The sequence below is a fragment of the Rissa tridactyla genome, chromosome 12 (assembly GCF_028500815.1).
Source record: "Rissa tridactyla isolate bRisTri1 chromosome 12, bRisTri1.patW.cur.20221130, whole genome shotgun sequence".
NCBI classification, from domain to species: Eukaryota; Metazoa; Chordata; class Aves; order Charadriiformes; family Laridae; genus Rissa; species Rissa tridactyla.
Window position 1 is genome coordinate 18,838,620 of NC_071477.1, and position 17,483 is coordinate 18,856,102.

The 17,483-nt window shown below is 52.1% G+C and overlaps 2 protein-coding genes across 2 annotated transcripts in view; one reads left to right on the forward strand and one right to left on the reverse strand.

Annotated features, from left to right (window-relative positions):
* The window catches only part of CEP250 (centrosomal protein 250), a 34,142-nt gene extending 26,290 nt beyond the window's left edge, over positions 1-7,852 (forward strand). The window contains exons 26-31 of the mRNA XM_054218464.1: positions 292-446; positions 2,001-4,823; positions 5,524-5,679; positions 6,103-6,216; positions 6,378-6,428; positions 7,175-7,852. Of these exons, the coding sequence (XP_054074439.1) occupies positions 292-446; positions 2,001-4,823; positions 5,524-5,679; positions 6,103-6,216; positions 6,378-6,428; positions 7,175-7,462 (3,587 nt within the window). The 3' untranslated portion in view covers positions 7,463-7,852. The remainder of the gene's footprint in view (positions 1-291; positions 447-2,000; positions 4,824-5,523; positions 5,680-6,102; positions 6,217-6,377; positions 6,429-7,174) is intronic.
* Positions 7,853-8,326: 474 nt separating this feature from the next.
* On the reverse strand, positions 8,327-16,287 carry LOC128916564 (centrosome-associated protein CEP250-like). The gene is made up of 8 exons (XM_054218457.1): positions 16,184-16,287; positions 15,164-15,220; positions 14,426-14,505; positions 13,685-13,850; positions 12,682-12,788; positions 11,204-11,348; positions 10,713-10,943; positions 8,327-10,479 (listed from the first exon to the last, which is right to left on the reverse strand). Exons 1-8 carry the CDS (start codon positions 16,280-16,282, stop codon positions 10,282-10,284), a joined length of 1,083 nt encoding a protein of 360 aa, XP_054074432.1. The 5' UTR covers positions 16,283-16,287; the 3' UTR covers positions 8,327-10,281.
* Between the last annotated feature and the right edge of the window lie 1,196 nt (positions 16,288-17,483).

Here is a 17,483-nt window from a genome sequence, read left to right on the forward strand (position 1 = left end):
AGTTCTCCCTGCTTCTAACACTGTGGGTGATGTGCTGCCATGCCCTCAGCCCTGGCCTTTCAACAAGCAGAAGAGCAAACACATTTTCATATTCTTCTGAACCTTGCCACTTTCTTTCTTCTTTTTTACTCTGCCAGGAAGTTTCCTTTATTTATGTCTGCTTTGACAGTCCTTGCGGGCTTAGGGCCTGGGAAACACAATCAGATAAGAAAATGATATTTTCTCTGTAGGATGCAAATCACTTTGGTTTTGCTTTGATTTTCACCTTCTCCTTCACCTTTTCTGCTGCAGAGATGCAGGTGGCAGAGTGCAAGAGGAACTCTCGACAAGCTGCCCTGCAGGAAGAGGCTGCTGCTCTAATGGAGGAGGTTGTGGCTCTACATCAAGAGGTGGCGTCTTTGGAAAGGAAACTTGAGAGCACTGAGAAGCAAAGGAAGGAAGTCCTGGTGAGGCTGGCAGATTACAGGAAGGGCCGTTTCTTACGTATTTTTTGGCCTTCTGTTAATAATTCTAAGGAGCAATTTTTTTCCAGCGGAGAGCTGATTTGGGGTGGTCTTGTATAGGTTCAGTCCAAATCTGAGAAGATACAGTGTATGCAAATGCTGGCTAAGCATCTCTCATTTTCACGGAATTTCAGAGTTGGAAGGGACATCTAGAGATCATCTAGTCCAACTCCCCTGCCAAAGCAGGATTGCCTGGAGCACATTACTCAGGACTGCATCCAGGCGGGTCTTGAAAGTCTCCAGAGAAGGGGACTCCACAACCTCCCTGGGCAGCCTTTTCCAGTGCTCTGTCACCCTCACTGTCTTCCCTTCCTTCCCCTCATCGTTCCTTGATTCGCAGACTTTTGCTTTCCTGCCAGGCCTTGTAGCTGAATTAGCAGGGTCACAACCATAAGAGAAGACAGCCCAGAAAGGAGAGATCGTGACCAATAACACAGACTATGTGGAGACACCACAGAGTGCTACAAGAGCAAAAGAATATTGCTTATACCAGTGGTATAACCTTATATGTATATATATATATAAAATGGCATAGCCTTTTTATTTACCTTATAAAAAGGTAACCAAAGTGTTCTTTCTCTTCCCTTCCTCCCTAACAGAGAGAACATTATCATGCCACTGCCTTAATCATGCTTAGTCTGGTCTTCAAATCCTCGCTGCAGTTCTGGCAGCTCCTCTCCCAAACAACACACTAGAGCTAGAAGAGGTTCAGAGAAGGACAAAAAGGAAGATGGGACTGGCTGAGTAAGCTGGGAAAGATGTAACCTAAAAGGTGGTGCAGGAAAGGTCTACAACATCCCAAGAGGCAGGGAGAGAGGGGGCTGTGGTTGTTCCCTCTCGTTTCCAAGAGAGGAACCAGAGCCATCTGATGAAGGCAGCGAGTGTCATGCTGCAAGCAGATGCCAGGAGGTGGTACACTTACAGCAGAGCAGACCTGGTGAACTCCCTGAGAAAGGGTGTTGTAAATACAGTAGGTCTGTGTGGGCTCAGGAGGAGACCGAAAGTTCTCACAAGCTGGAATAGTGCTGGGCTTTGGATAAGTCTACCCGACTCTTCGCCTTTCTTCCCTGAGTATACACTTATAGGCACTGTGACATACAGGACACCAGCCTAGACATTTGAGCCAGTGCAGCTGTTTTTCATGATCCATATTTGCCCACTTCTCCATTTACACTGACTCCAAAAATCAGTTACAGACAGAGTTTGATAAATACAGTACAGTTCACAAATCTTTATTCAGTGACAGGAGGAAATTCACATTTTTTGGAGAAGTAAAAGAGAGCATCTGTGGTTCATTTCAGTGGCCAGTCTGGTCCAAAACATGACAACATCGAACAGGGAAACCAACCGAATAACTTGAATTTTCTCCTAAAAGCTCAAACTTCAGCCCTTGACTGCCACTGGAGCAAGAGAGCAAGAGTTCAAATTTAGTATGAAACCCAAACATATATATATATATATATGGAATTATTGAATCTTTTCCTCCCTGTTTTGCAGCACGAACGGGACAGACTGCAAGCAGTTGAAGAAAAAATGGTATGGGAGATAAAACTTCTTCAGGAATCAGTCACAGCCTCTGAAATCAGAGCAAATACAGCAACAGATATGAATCACTCCCTTGCACAAGAACTCCAAACTACGCTGTCCATCTTAAAAATGAAAAATGAGGAAATGGAAACCCAGTGGGAGAAAATTCAGATGCTCCAGAAAGAGGCAGCAGAGGTGAAAGCTTTGCAGGAGAATCTCACTCATACGACTGCCATCCTGTCAGAGAGGGAGGGAGAAATGAAGTTATACCAGGAAAAGATGAGAATGCTGGAAAAGCAGAAAGAAACACATAAAACTACTCTTGATCAGGTTATGAAGGAAATCACAGAGAAAAAAGAGAAGACAGAATCCCAGCAAGAACACATACAGGAGCTGGAGAAGCAGCAAGAAAAACAGAGGACTGCTGTAAGCAAAATGAACGAAGAGCTGGAAGAGAGAGACCAGGAGATCAGATCCCAGCAAGAACTGATACGGGAGCTGGAGAAGCAGCGAGAATTGCAGAGGACTGCTGTCAGCAACATGAGCAAAGAGCTGGAGGAGAGAGACCAGGAGATCAGATCCCATCAGGAACACATACAGGAGATGGAGAAGCAGCAAGAATTGCAGAGGACTGCGATGAGCAAAGAGCTAGAAGAGAGAGACCAGGAGATCAGATCCCAGCAAGAACAGATACGGGAGCTGGAGAAGCAGCAAGAAAAACAGAGGACTGCTGTCAACAAGATAAGCAAAGAGCTGGAGGAGAGAGACCAGGAGATCAGATCCCAGCAAGAACTGATACGGGAGCTGGAGAAGCAGCGAGAATTGCAGAGGACTGCGGTGAACAAGATGAACAAAGAGCTGGAGGAGAGAGACCAGAAGATCAGATGCCAGGAGGGGAAAATAATGATTCTAGAACAACACGGTACATCACAAGTCAGAAATCTGCTCATGGATCTTGATCATATGAAAGGAAACTTGAAGGAGAAACACTTAGAGCTTATGTCTCTGACTCATCAGATCCAAGAACTGGAAAAAGAAAGAGAAGAGGTGAAATCTCTGCAGGCAAGCCTTGAACACCTGAGGGAAGTTCTTAAGGACAGAGAGAGTGAGTGTGATTCTCAAAGGGCGCAGTTAAGACTCTTGCAACAGTCCAAGGAACAGCAAGAGGGGCACCTGCAAGAGCTTCGTGGTAAAGTAGAAAAGATGACACTTTCTTTATCAAAAAAAGATCAAGAACTTCAGTCACAACAACAGCAAATCCAGGAAGCTGAAGAAGTCATGGAAATGCAGTTAAAGACTGTCCGTGACCAATTGAAGCAGGCCTTAGAAACCTTAAAAGAAAAGGACAGGCTCATAGACATCCAAAAGCAACAAACATGGAACTATGAGGAAAAATCAGAACGGATTAATGTCTTACATAGAGACTTAGAATACACTAAGGCAATACTGAAGGAAATGGAATTCACGATTGAATCACAGAAGGAAATGATTGAGACCTTCCAAAAACAAGAACAAGACTCTGAACAGCAGAAGGAAATTCTGCACCATCTTCAAGTGGCACTAAAGGAACGAGAGCAAGAAATTGTATCCCTTAGAAAGCAATGTGAGGCATGCAAGGAAAAGGAGGAAAAGCATGAAGCTGAGCAGACAAATCTTCAAGCAACAAAACTGACTCTGAAAGAAAGAGAAGAAAAGATAGGTGTTCTGGAGGAGGCTATCTCTAGGCTTCAACAGCAAAAGGAGGAGGTGGAGATGCAGACTAAAGTCATACTGCAAAAACTAGAATACGCTGAGTCTTCTCTAGAAGCGAGAGATCAAGAGATAGTGTCTTTGCAAGAGCATGTCCAGGACCTTCGAGAGCAGAAGGAGTTAGAAGGCAAGCAGGCCAAGAGTCTACAGCAGGATCTAGACAAAATGAGCCAAATAGTGAAGGAGAACCGTTTGGAGTTCCTCAGGCAGACAGAGCAAATGAACATGTTCTGGCTTCGTGGCGAAGATATGAAAGTAGAACTAACATCATGCCAGAAACAAGTGAATCTGCTTGAGGAAACACTGAGGAAGAGAGATGAAGACAATGAAACTCTTCTGCAAAAACTCCAGCACCAAGAAGAAGAACTGAAGACCTTGCAGAATCTCCAGCTTAGGCTAACTGAGAAGAATGAAGAGGTTAGCCACCACAGAGAGCAAGAGAAGCTACTGGAAGAAGCCTTGACTGATAGGGAACAAGAGACCGAGGTTCAAGGTGAGCAAAAAGAGATAGAAGAGGAAATAAGAGGCCTTCGGGAAGATCTCCAGCATGTTCAGCAGACTCTGACAAAGAAGGATGAAGAGATCAAGTTCCAGAGAGACAGAGTCAGCTCTTTAGAGAAGATTCTGACAGGGAGAGAACAAGAGCTCAGGAGGCAGAGTGAACTCCTCAAACAATTAACATCAGCTTTGCGATGGAAAGATGACACGGAGACCCTCAAGAAACAAATCCAGAAACTCCAAAAATGGGAGGAAGAGGAGGAGGAGAAGAGGAAAGTTCTCCATCAGAGAGACCATCTCTTGCAAAGGCACAAGGAGCTAACCCAACAACTGGAAGATGAGCGGAAAGCAAAGGGGGAAGAAGTGGAGCGTGTGATTGCTATTTTGAAGCAGACTGAAAGCAGAGAAAACGAATGGAAAGAGAAGGTACAAGCACTGACTCTTGCCCTCAGCAAGAGCGAAATGGCCAATGGGACTCTAAGGGAAGAAATTGCCATCCTGCAGAGTATGGTTTCAGAGAGGGACAAGGACCGGTTCCATCTTCAGGTAGGCACTGTGACCGATTATCTGTCAACTAAAATGTCTATAGAGGATTCTAAAGATATTTCCCATAAAGATATGGGAATATATATTCCCTTAAATACATGTCCTACTTGGCCAAAGAAACCATGTTGCAGCGAGCCAGGCTTGCCTGCCTCTATAGCTCTGGACAGAGACCATCTACCTGCTAGAATGTTTTCTGTCTACCTGCTAGAATGTTTTCTGGCAAGCTTGAGCAACGTGTCGTGGTTGGGATTTGGCATGGAAAGGAGAGGGCACAGTTGACCAAACGCGTGTACTAAACGTAGTAGAATTTTGTAAGGATGGCTGAACAGCAATGACACTGACGGTGCTTAGAGGAGGCTTTCAGAGGCGGAGACTTCTGAGGTCCAGCTTTTCCAGGGTATTAGAGAGAATGGAATTGGTACCGTTGGCTGGTGAGGTTGAAGGCTTCATTGCGCCTTCAGCATGTTCTTGTGCCACAGGGCGAAAAGCATGCAGGCAAACCTGTGTGGATTTTTCCAAGGTGATGTGGAGGAGGGCCCCTGGGAAGGGAGAGTGTTGTTTTGGGCTGTGGACCGGGAGGAGGAGGAGAAGGGACGTAGCACTGTCCATTCCTCCATGGTCACTCTCCGCGCCGTGTCCATTCTGGCCCTTCTCTCCTTGATGTGGCACCACTCCCACCATCTCCGCTCTGAATGCCCAGCAGGCGACTGCAGAAGGGCAGCGGCTGTCCTGGCTCTCAGAGAAGAGACTCCTGTCGCAGCGGCTGGAACGTCTGCAGCGAGCAGTTGCAAGGCTGGACCAGGAGAAGACGGAGCTGAAGCAATACAATGCCGAGCTCAGGAGGACTCTGGAGGAGGTAGACCAGGTTTTCGCTGCCTCTGCACAGCATTGTGGTCCTCTGGAAGACACCGCATTTCCAGAGGCAGCACTGTGGAGTCCTCGGCTTGTTTCCTTCCCTCTCCCACTGTCCCCTGTGGCCACACACTTTTGTCTTTTCTCTCTCTTCTGGCACCCCGTTGCCTTCGCAAATGCACATTCACTGCGGTACCAGCCTTCTTGCCCCCGTGTCCCCATCCACACCCATCGGGCACTCTGGCGTCAGGAAGTCTTTCCTCCTGCTCGCTCTCTTCCGTGGGCTACTTGGAGTGCTTTTGGGCCCCAGCGTTCTGTGGTGCAGTTCACAGTCTGTGAGCAGCCATCTTGCCATGATGCCCAGAGGTCCTTTTGCTCCTTGTTTGGTGTCAGGTTTCTGTGACCCTTTCTCCTACCCAACGTGCAGGTGGAACGTGAACGGAGGAGACTGAGGAGATGTTGCAGAGCTCGGGCGCTGCCAGATGCAGGCGGATTTTCTCTCTCCGCGTCTGACCAGAACAAGATGCCGGCGTCTCAGCAGGTGAGAACAGGATCTTACTTGGTGGGAGGAGGCTCTGGCCAGATGGAGGAACGATGGCAGCAGCCCCCCAGCATAGACCTTATAGAAGTTGAGTATAGACCATAAACATAGACCCTGACCAAACTGGAGACCAAAGGGAAATCCTTGCCTTTTCTTCCCAGGAGGAGTCTCACACGTGCTGCAGTCGTCGACTGGCTGAGTTGCAGAACCGGGTGAGGAGCAGGAAAGCTCTCATCAAAAGCCGCTGTGGCTGTGCTGATGGGCACAGCTCTGCACGATGCTATGGCCCGAGTTTTGTTTGGCCATCAGGAAGGGAGACCAGCAGGCAGTGGGAATACCCAGTCATACGTGTCCCTTGGCCATGGCCAGACAGCATCGTTCCCCGAGGTCTGGTCTCTGTGGTGCCATCAGGTCAGGCAGGGTGGGAGAGGGATTGGAGGAAACTCAGAAAAGGAAATGGATGGAAAATAGGGAATAGTCTAAGGACGTTCCCCTTGGGCCCCAGTCATCTCCTTGACCCTTCCCATTTTCCCTTTTCACGCGCTAGCTGTCAAGTTTTTAAGTTAGATGAGAACAGGTCAGTTCTTGAGTGCCTTGTGTAACCAGTAGCCCTCCTGCTGAGGAAAAAGCCTGTGGCAGTAAGGTGGCAGTAGCCCCAGTCTCTCTCTTGGAAAGGAGAGTTGGGTTACTTAATCCTGTAGGAACCTCTCTCTCTCATATCCGTGTCGTGTCTCGGGGTTGTACGTGTGAATGGTATGCCAGAGAGAAAGTCAACTTGTTGATAATCTGAGCTGAGGCCGGGGTGACTCTGGGAACCTGTGACTTCCATTCCCCGAAGAGCAAGTGTTTGTCGGGGCTGGCGTTAGAGGGTGCGTCTTCCCCGAGAACCGGTACTGTGGAGCTAGGGCTGGTCCTACCAGCGTGGGCTTGTCTGAGCTCAGCCTTTGGCCTCTTTCAGGTGTCCCTTCTGCAGACGCAGCTGGTGCAAGAACGAAAATACAAGCAGGACTATATTGAGTGCTGTGCAAAGACTGGCCAGGAACTTCAAGACCTTCACCAAGAGCTGTCTGACTCCTTAGCAGCTGTGGTCAGGGATCCCAAAGCTGCTGTTCTGGAGGCAGAGACCCAGAAGCTTGATCGGTCTCTGAACCTTAACTTGGCACCGATATCTCTGGACCATCAGTCTCCTGAGAGACAGATGTTGCATTCAAGAAACAGATGCACCAGGAGTGATGACCTGAGGTAACAGGACCAGTGCACAGCAAAAGACCTCAGTAGGAGCCAAGTCAGGGACCTGCTGTAGCAGGTGAACTGTGGCAGGGGCTTGGTTCAAGGCCTTAGTCCTGAAGTAAGATAAAAGCTCCGAGCACAGTGTTTGCTGCAGGTTCCCCAGCAGAAGCAGTGGTGGGACAACACTGGTGCTGGCTGGTGTGGATGGGGTCAGGTGTAGGCCTGGAAAAGCAGGATGAACCTGATGAGCAGGTAAAATGTCTCCTTTTCCAAAGCACTCCACCACAGCATGGCTCCTCAGCCTCCACAGAGCCCTCCACAGGAGATGGTTCCTCTCAGTTTTCTCTACTGTGTACAAAGACCTTCTGTCTGCTTTTATTTTTCCAATACACTTATTTCTCCAAAACATGGGACAGGCATGTCATGGGACATGACCTTTCGTCTGCTTTTATTTTTCCAATACACTTATGTCTCCAAAGCATGGGGCAGGCATGCACTCCTTGCAGTGATGTCCTGTTGCTTCTCTGCTTTCTTCAGCAGCACCTCCAGGGGGGCTACTCGTGGTCTCCCTCCCCGTCACTATCGAAGGGCAGATGCAGTGTTGGCTCAGTGACCCAAGGTAGGGAACGTGGCCTCAGAAAGGTCCCATCCAGCTTTGGCAAGCCGGCAATATGCACTCCAGCTAAGAAAGCCCCCCGCAGCCTGGGCTGCATCCCCAGCAGCGTGGCCAGCAGAGAGAGATGGGATTCTGCCCCTCTGCTCCGCTCTGGGGAGAACCCCTGCAGTGCTGCCTCCAGCTCTGGGGCACCAACAGCAGAAGGACACGGACCTGTTGGAGAGGGGCCAGAGGAGGCCACGAAGATGCTACGAGGGATGGAGCACCTCTGCTGTGAGGACAGGCTGAGGGAATTGGGGGGGTTCAGTCTGGAGAAGAGAAGGCCCCAGGGAGACCTTAGAGCCCCTTCCAATCCCTAAAGGGACTCAAGGGGGACCAGTTTTAAACTGAAAGAAGGGAGATTTAGAGGTGATATTAGGAAGAAATTCTTTGCTGTGAGGTTGCTGAGACACTGGCCCAGGTTGCCCAGAGAAGCTGGGGATGCCCCATCCCTGGAGGTGTTCAAGGCCAGGTTGGACCGGGGCTTGGAGCAACCTGGTCTGGTGGGAGGTGTCCCACTGGCATGGAGGTTGGAACTAGAGGATCTTTTAAGGTCTCTTCCAACCCAAACCATTCAGTCATTTGATGAAGTCTCAGCCAAGCTCCTCAAAACAGTGTAGGCTCACAGTCTCTATTTTCAAAGCTCGGCTCCCTTTTCGTCAAGGAAAAGGTGCAGATGGACTGCAGGGTCAGAAAAGGACCAGACCCTCATGCCCTCCTCACAGGACAGGCCACGAACTCAAGTACCAGGAACAAGGGGCCTGTTCCGTCTGCTCCAACACCTCTGTCAGCCGCCAAAGGACAGAAAGGAAGGAACAAAGTTCCCCCGCCTGCAGCTGGCAGCAGCGTTAGGAGTCTACTCCATGGCGGGCGGGAGTCTGGGAAGATCCCAGCCCTTTGCTGCCATGCTTTGGGTGGGGACCACCCAACCTTCTGCTGAACTCCTCTTACGCCCACACGCAACCTGTGGCTGCATTTACTGTCCCACCAGAGTCCTGGGGGTCTCCACGCTCCTTCCAGGACAAGCCACTGGCTCTGCTGCCTGGCCCTGGATTTCAGGATGACTCCTGGCGATCTCCAGTGCAGATAAGTGCTGCTGAGCCTCAAACAAGCTGGATTCCAGGGTCTCCTTTGCTGACCTGCAAAGCGTGAATACAGAGAGAAAGGAGCTGCTTGCTCCTGACGCCCACAGGGAGTTGTTCCAGGAAGAAGTGGTGCAAGATCCCTACCCCTGCCTACGGAAAAAGGCTCGCATGGAAAGTCGTACACAGAAAGCCTATTCCTGCCCTTGAAAATAGCAATGCGGGCCCCTCCGAGGGAATGGCCAGGCTTCCCTTGTCACCTGGCAGCACACGGAAAGCCCAGCCGAATTGGACTGCAATAGCCAAATCTTCACTTGCTGGGGTCTGATCCGTGACACACGGGCAGCTGCGCCCACAGAGTCCGTGCCAGCAAGCAAAACTTGGATAGACAATGGAGGATGTATCTTCAAGAAGGAGAACAAGCACACAGTTCTGATCACGCCACTCTCTGGCAGTCCAAAGTAAATATGTCCATAGTAACAGACATCAGCGATGGGCAGGAACCCCTGAAGGCTGGCGAGAATTCAAGAGAGGTTTCCCTGCTGCTGGTGTAACCAACTCCAGGTCCTGCACCACACTAACACGAGTGAGCTTACAAACAGAAGGCCCTCCGCATTTTCTGCAGGAGCCTCTGGCTTCTCCTGAAGGGCAGCGTCCTGCTCACAACCTCCATAAGCAATAGCCGTGAATTCTGAAGATCCCATCTCAAACTACGTGACAAGGAAAGATCGATGTTCAAATGCACAGAACAAGAATCCCAGACCAGAGAGAAACTTCACGTTCTGGGAAACGTCTGCGTGGTTTCATTACGGCTCCATTCAGAGCCCACTCGGCTTGCTGTGGACGTCACAGAGGACCGTGTAAGGGGGCATAAACATGAGCCCAAGGCTCAGGAGAGCTTTGCCAGCTTCAGCTGTCAGAAAAATAACCTTCAAATCAAGGTAGAGTTTTTTTTTCCTTGAAATTCTTCCATTTTCTGTCCATGGAAGAGAAAACATGTGAAAAGCATGCAGGATGCCATTGATGCCCGTGTAACCACTGTCACCTTTACCATTACAGACATTAAAGAATGTCCTGCCCAGGGTCTCCTCCCTGCCCTTACCTGGCCTCTGCCAGCTGCTCCGAAAGGCCTTGTCTCTCCCGCTCCAGGGCTGCCAGTCGCACCTCCAGGGCAGCCTTCTCCCGCACCAGCAACTCCTTCTCTGCGCACACCTCGGCCAGCGCGTGCCCTTGGCGAGAGGACTCCTGGCGCAACTGCTCCAGGCCACTGCGAGACGACTCTTGCTGGCGGGAAACCTGGAAGCGGGACAAAATGCAGTGAAAGTCCTTGTGTGCAGCCCTGGGCTTTGCCTCAGACAAAGGATCCAGAGCTACAGTTTGCTTCTTTTGCCACAGGCGAGAAGAGGAGATTCGCCGATGCAGTCCTCTCTCTGCAACTTACCAGAAGCCAAAGAGGAGGCCAACACGGACAGCTTCACCCAGCCAAGCAGCCACATGCCCACCCAGAAGCACCAGGTCTTTGGTCTCACCTGAAGGAGTTTCTCTTGGGCTTCTTCCTTCTCCTCTGCCAGGACCCCCAGCTCTACCCGCAGCTCCTCTTGTTGCTCCTCTGCTTTCTTCAGCAGCTGCTCCAGGTGGGCTTTCTCTGCACAGAGCTCACTCTTTGCTCTTCTACACAAGCTCAGCTTCTCCTGGGCAGAGACCTTTGCTCTCTCCATCTCCTCCACTTTACCCAGCAGAGCTTCATTCTCTTGCTCCAGCTGCAATCACAGAAGCACAGAGGAAATTAAATACAGCAAGACTTACTCTGAAGAAGAGGAGAGCAGCACCTCCACATCCCCTGCGTCTCGCTGGCATCCTCCCAGTTCAGTGCTCCCAAGAAGCATGTGCTGACAAACTACCCCAAGGAGCCTGCGGGGTCTCATCACCGTTTTCCAAGAAGGAGAGCAGCACGTTCCCTGGCGTCTACTGCCAGAAAAAAAGCATCTCTGCTGGTCTTGCTATCACAAGGTGACCAGACCTTCTCCAGGGCCACTTTAAGCTCCTGTTTCTCTTGCTTCAGCAGATCCATCTCAAGGTGCGATTCCTCCAGCGTCTCTCTCGCAACTGCCAACTCATGCTGTAACAAGGAATGGTTTTCTTCAAGTGCCACCAAGTCCTTCAATCTAGGAGAAGGGGAAAGACAAACAAGTTTGCAATGGAAAAACGTTCCCGTTTCCAAAACCAGGAGTACATATTGTGTCCCAGATATGGCAGCTGGAATGATTTCCAACGGCTTTGGACCTACACCTAGAGAATGCCAGCATTTCTGAAGCACATACTTAAGCATGAAAGATGACATCTTTGTTGGGGATGAATCATTCCTCCGACACTCTGGGATCGGGACACACCTTGGCAAGTGAGCAAAGAGCCCACTGGGTAGCTGAGGACCGAGTCTGTTTTCCCCTCAGAGATAAGAAGTGTATGGCACAGCCAGAAGGCTTCAAGGACCTCTAATTACTATTATTAATTGTTGCTCCTGCTCTACCCTATTAACATACTCTTAATTATTTTTAATAAATGTAAGACATTTTACCAAGGTCACCAGCTTTTATACCTGGGGATCAGCCTTAAGGAGCCTATTATCATCAACGCTTGGACTGCTCAGAGGCTCATGACACTACCTACATAGTAAACATTTCAGGAAGGTGGTGTAAGACTAAGCCTAAAATGTTTTAACAAAAAAGCACAAAAACACAGGAATTAAATAGAAGGCCAGGCACACTCTACACACTAAGGAAGGTTTATAATCCAGTAAGATAAATGGCTGACAGTAACCCAGTTTGAAATTGCTTGCTGACACCAGAAGCAGCTACTTATCATGGCTGTGCTATTTTTGTTTGTGTAGGAGGCAACTGTGAGAAAGGAACCTCAGAGAGCCCAAGAACAAGAAAGCTATCATAAAAAGAGGTATCAAACTAAGCAAAACAAATTGGATAAATAACAGGGTAGAGAAGCTCTTCTTTCAACAATGTTGGTACAGGAATAAGTGGATACAAACGTAAACTGGAAATGAGAAGGAAAAAAAATATATTCACGGATGATCTTTCCAACAGGAGCATGGGGAAAAGAAACTCAATGAGATTTAAGGCAGGTTTTCATTATTTTAGAAAAGGGACTGCCGTACATGCCACATACATAGCTTTGGTGAGTCTCTTCCAATGTGTCCACATATGCCTGTGTCTGTGTTAATGTGCCCAAATATCACCATAGTCAAGTCATCTGTTCAGGGCCTCTGCACTGCTGATAGCCTGAGCCCCACGGTTTTATCTGAAAATGAGCATCAAATAAAAGGATTCTGAAAATAGCCCAAAGCATGCTTCACGGTATTGCGTCAGACTGTCAAAGGAGAAATCATATCTTTAGCTGCAACTAACTTAACATCGAGACTCAAAAAAGCAGATGTAGAAGGGAAGCTCCATTTTTTCTGCAAGAGATCTGGCCTCAACTTCTACTCACCGGTCCGTGGCCGTCTTCATTTCCAGGAAATGACGGCGGAAGGTGACCACCTGACGCCACAGCCCGAGCAGACGGTCACGTTCACCCCTGAAGTAGTTGTCATAGAGCTAAAGGTGCAAAGACAAAAAGAAATGCCAGTTCAGCCTCCGCCATCACTGTACGAGTCTTTCAGCTGGCAGAGAGCACAACCACCATCGCCAGCTCTCCTTTAAGAACTATTCCGACAGGGCACCAAGGACTGAAGAGGCACCGCAGAAGCAGCCCCAGCAGACCTGCCACCTGCCTTCAAAGAAGGCAACATCCACCCTTTTCCTGCGGGAGGGGACATCAGCAAAGCAAGCTGACCCCGAGTCAGCACCTCGCCTTGCAGAGGCGTCTCACAGTCTTGGTGGAGGAAGACAAAGACAAGCCCTTCTAAGACCACCGTCCCATTTGCTATCGGTGAGGGAGGCCTGTCTTGTTCTTCCATTGGCTACTCTCAATCTGCAAACACACAGACCTCTCTGCTCTCACAGCTCTAGACAGAGATTTAAGAACTATCAAAAGGACGAGCGCTCCCGTGTCGCTGCCCTACAGCGTCCAGCAGCAGCAAGCATTTGCCTTTAGGACCCAGCAGCACGGCCACAGCAGGTGGGCCTCTTCCATCACCACCTTTATTGACACTCCTCCATCTCCCACCCCTGCCACGCTGAGCTCCCCCTCCCACGCACCAACTTGATCTTTCTCTCCCGTAACCCTGCCCAAGCGTACCTTGCCATTGAATCAACTTAAAACTGTCACACCTACTGTCGACTTGCTTAAATCATCCTTTTCTATCAATAAATATATTGCTGCTTCTCTCTTACGGGTGACAACCGCGACAACCCTTGTCTCCTGCTCGTCAACACCAACACATCCTCAACAGAGCCACAACCTTCTCACAGCAAGTTCTCTGGGCCAGAAACAAAATGCCTTCTCGTGCCACGCTGGCATCACCCCGGATATTCCCGCAGCCGAGCCTCACCTCACGTTCCTGGCGCCATTCTCGCTCCTTCGCTTCCAGCTCCTCCCGCGCCCTCATCCAATCCACCGTCAGCTTTCCAACATCTTCTTTGAGGGCTGAATTCACCTCATTCGCTTTCTCCAGGTGCTCCCGCAGCAGACTGTTCACTTCGGCCAGATCCTCACACCTTGGAAAGGGAGGAACAGCCATGAGGTCACTGAACAACCCCGATCCACAAGCAGCATCCCCGGGATTTCCTGGCTCCCCCGACACTGACTTTGTTCTCAAACTGAGAGGCAGGAAAAGCGCTTTCTAGGAGGAACTGAGATCTCTCGGTGATGGCAAACTCATTTGCTTCTCCTTGCTTTAAGCCTTCAGTTTCCATCTACGGTTTGGGTTTCCCCTTCCTCTGCAACTCGGACGATGCCCACAGTTGACGGCTGCCTCCCCTTCGTGCTGCCTCATCACTGGACGCATCACCTTTCTCTAGCGTTGTCCCCAGTCCCTCACCTACTGCACCAGGGCAGCGTTTAGGCTGGAAAGGGACCCTTGGAGGTCACGCGGAGGAACCCCCTGCTCAAACCAGAGCCATTCAGCACACACCGCTATTACTGCCCCACAGAACAGGTTGTGGGCCTTTCTCCTTTCAAAAGGGCTTGCCCCGACACTTCCCTCGGGGACACTGGGTACCACTGACAAGTTTTCCCTCCCTTCCGTGAGCATCCAGGACACCGAGTAGGGGGGAACGCTTCTCCCTTGTACCTTTGCTGCTCCTCTTCCACCTGAAGCAGGCCTTTCTCCAGGGCTTCTGTGGCTTCTTCCCACCTGCCTGGGAGGCAGCCCTGAAGAAAAAAGGAAATGTTTAGTCCAATTCTTGTGTTTCTTTCACTGCTGATATCATCCATAGCTTTCCCCTCCAGTGGTTGGTTATCTCAGGAGCTGGTGGCTTCTTCCAGGCATAATAGCGTTGTGAGTACAGAGAGGAAGGGAGGGGAAGGGTGTTACTCAATTCCAGCAGCTCTCCTCAGTCTCCCCCTGTATCCTCAGCTCATGACCACAAGTGCTCGCTTCCACCTGAAGCCCGGCAATGCTCTCCTACGCTCCTACCCTTTGTTTCCTAGCTCTGCTTTAGCCGCGAAGCAGAACAAAAAGCACAGAGCCAGCATTCTTGCCTTCCAAAACGCTGTGTTTCACCCCATTCTATTTCACAGACAGCCCTAGAATGGAACAGGCAGCAAAGCCCTCTCCCGAGAGCCGGGACAAAACGTTCCCCGGCAAGAAAGCACTCCTGCCCCAAACTCCAATCCTGCATTTCTGGGACTGCTGGCTGCTCTAAGAACAGCAACTGGGCAAAACACAGGTGGGCAAACTTGCAGCACTGCTTTAAACCCTCAGGTAGCAAAATCTGGTTTTCCTCTATCATTGCTTTGGGGAGCTTTTTCCTGACAGCACTAACGAATGCTGTGAACACTATTTTTAGTTAGTGCCGTGCACACTCACCCCTCCTGCTTCCAGCTGCTGCTCCAGCTCTTGACAGCGAGTCCGGTACTGCAGGACCTGGGTGGAGACATGGGATGAAGATGAGCGAATGGTGTCGGGGCAGACCTGGCTTCTCCTGCATTGGCTTTTTGCTCAGTCTTACAGACCAAACGCAGTCCATGTCAGAGTGCTGCCGATACAGGCAACAAGAAGTCACTATGATTTAGGAAAGCTTCACTTTATCTAATACTAAGGAAAGCGAGACAGGGTTTCTTTTACACATAGTGCTCTTTGCTCATCCTAGGATGGCAAGCAGAATGATGAGACAAGCTTAGACAGCCAGGCCCGGCCTATGGCCGCCAGGTACCCCAAATCAGTATTTCCAACAGGCTAAAAGTCCAGCGGGTCCCCGAAGTTAGAGAAATGGGCTTTCAGCACTGCTTGCTGATATTCCGCGAGTACAGTTAGTTCTGACCGCAGTCCTGCTCGGCCACTGCAGAATGGGGATTTCTGGTCTGCAGGGCCAAGACAAGCAGGGTGACGGTACAGCAGTGCCATGACTGCCGCTGGGCACTGGGCCGGGCTGGGCACGGCCTGCCCTGACGACCCTCGCCCAGCTCGGGCACCCTCCTCGCTGCCAGCACTCCTGTGCTCCGAGGCCGACCAGCCCGGAGCTGCCGCCTCTGCCCGGGGCCGCCCCGCGCCGGCCCGACTGCTGCCTGGGGACAGCCCCTGCTTGCGGCGCCGAGCAGAGGCGTGTGGAGCCCGGCATCTTCCTCCGAGCCCGGCCAAACCCCAGCGAGCGGCTCGGCGGTGACCGCGGCCCGGCCGGGCCGGCCCGGCTCCCGGGGCCTCCCTCCCCCGAGCTCCGGGCTCGGCAACGTCCCGCCCGCGGCAGCGCCGGGCAGGGTCCCGCCGGGGACGCGCCTTCGCCCCCCGAGGGCTCCGCCGCCGAGTCCCCTCTGCGGGCGGTGCGGGCGGCCCGGGCACTGCGGCCCCGCCAGCGCGGCCCGGCCCCGGGCAGGCGCCCCCGCTCCTCACCTTCGCCTGCAGCTTCCGCACCAGCACCGCTTGCCGGTGCCGCGCCTCCTGCGAGCTCTGCAGCCGGCGCTGCAGGGAGGCCGGGCCCGGCGCCGCCATGCCCCCGCTCGTCGGCCGGGCTCCGCCGCCTGACGGGCGCCGCCGGGAGCCGCGGGGCGGGAGGGACGGGCTCGCTCGGGGCCGCTCTGCGGCGGCGCTTTCCTGCGGGCTGCGGGGCTGCCGCGGGGGAAGAGGCCGCTCCGGCCGCGGTTCGCTCCGGCCGGCTCCGCTCGGAGACCGTTACCGGCCCCGGCCGACGCTGGGGGCGGGAGCGGGGGGAAACGGTCCCCGCGAGCCGCGTGTCGGGGGGGGCCCGCGACGGCGGGCGAGAGCCGGGGCCGCGGGGACGGGCCGTCGCCCGGGGAAGGCGGCGGCAGCGCCGGAGCCTCTGCCGGAGGCTGCGGCTTCGGCCCGGGCTGCCGCGGGAGCGGGGGGCCCGGCCCGGGGCGAAACACCGACGTGCCCGGGGGGAGCTCCCGGACCTTGCCTTCCCCGACGGGCGGCGCGAAGGGCCCGGGCCGCCAGCAGGGAACGGGGAAGCCGGGGCGGGAGGGAAAGCTTCCGAGTTCCAGGGCAGCGGGCTCCGGGAATAAAGCGCTATTTCAGGAGCTCGGGAGGGAACGCGACGAACGGGGCTCGCTCCCCTTTGCCCCCCGGCCTCGTCTGTCCCGGGAATTCGCTTTTCCGCCGCTCAGAAGTCAGGAGCTTTCGTCACTTACAGCCCTTCACTCGTGCACTTGCGAGCACGCAAAAAAGAAGCGGCTCCCTAGTGAGAGTGCTCGTCCTTCCCCTTCACTCACGGCGCGGGCGGCCCCTGGGTCACCCCGGGAAGCACGAAAGCCTGAGTGGTCCGGCTGCTGCTGCGTCCTGGGTCTAAGGCAGACCCAGTCAGTAGGTTGTGAGTGATTCAGGACACAACATTTTAAATACTTCTTGTCCCCAGACGTTGCATCTCAATGCCACCACCTGCGAATAGAGAAAGGCTGCCAAGGGACACCGCAGCGAGAGCACTATCACCACACTCCCGCGACAACGGGAGAAATCCTCGTACCTCCCCATCGTTCAGCTCTTGCCTTTGTTTAGCCTTTCAGCTTCCACACCAGAAAAGTTGAATCCAAGTGATACAAACCAACAAATTCCGTTTATGCTGACACACAGAACTACGCTCTCTCCCAGAAAAGGCAGTCCGGAGATCACGTTTTGGAAAGGAAAGGTCAGGAGTCCCCTTTACAATCTTACTATGGTTTGAGAAAACCCATAA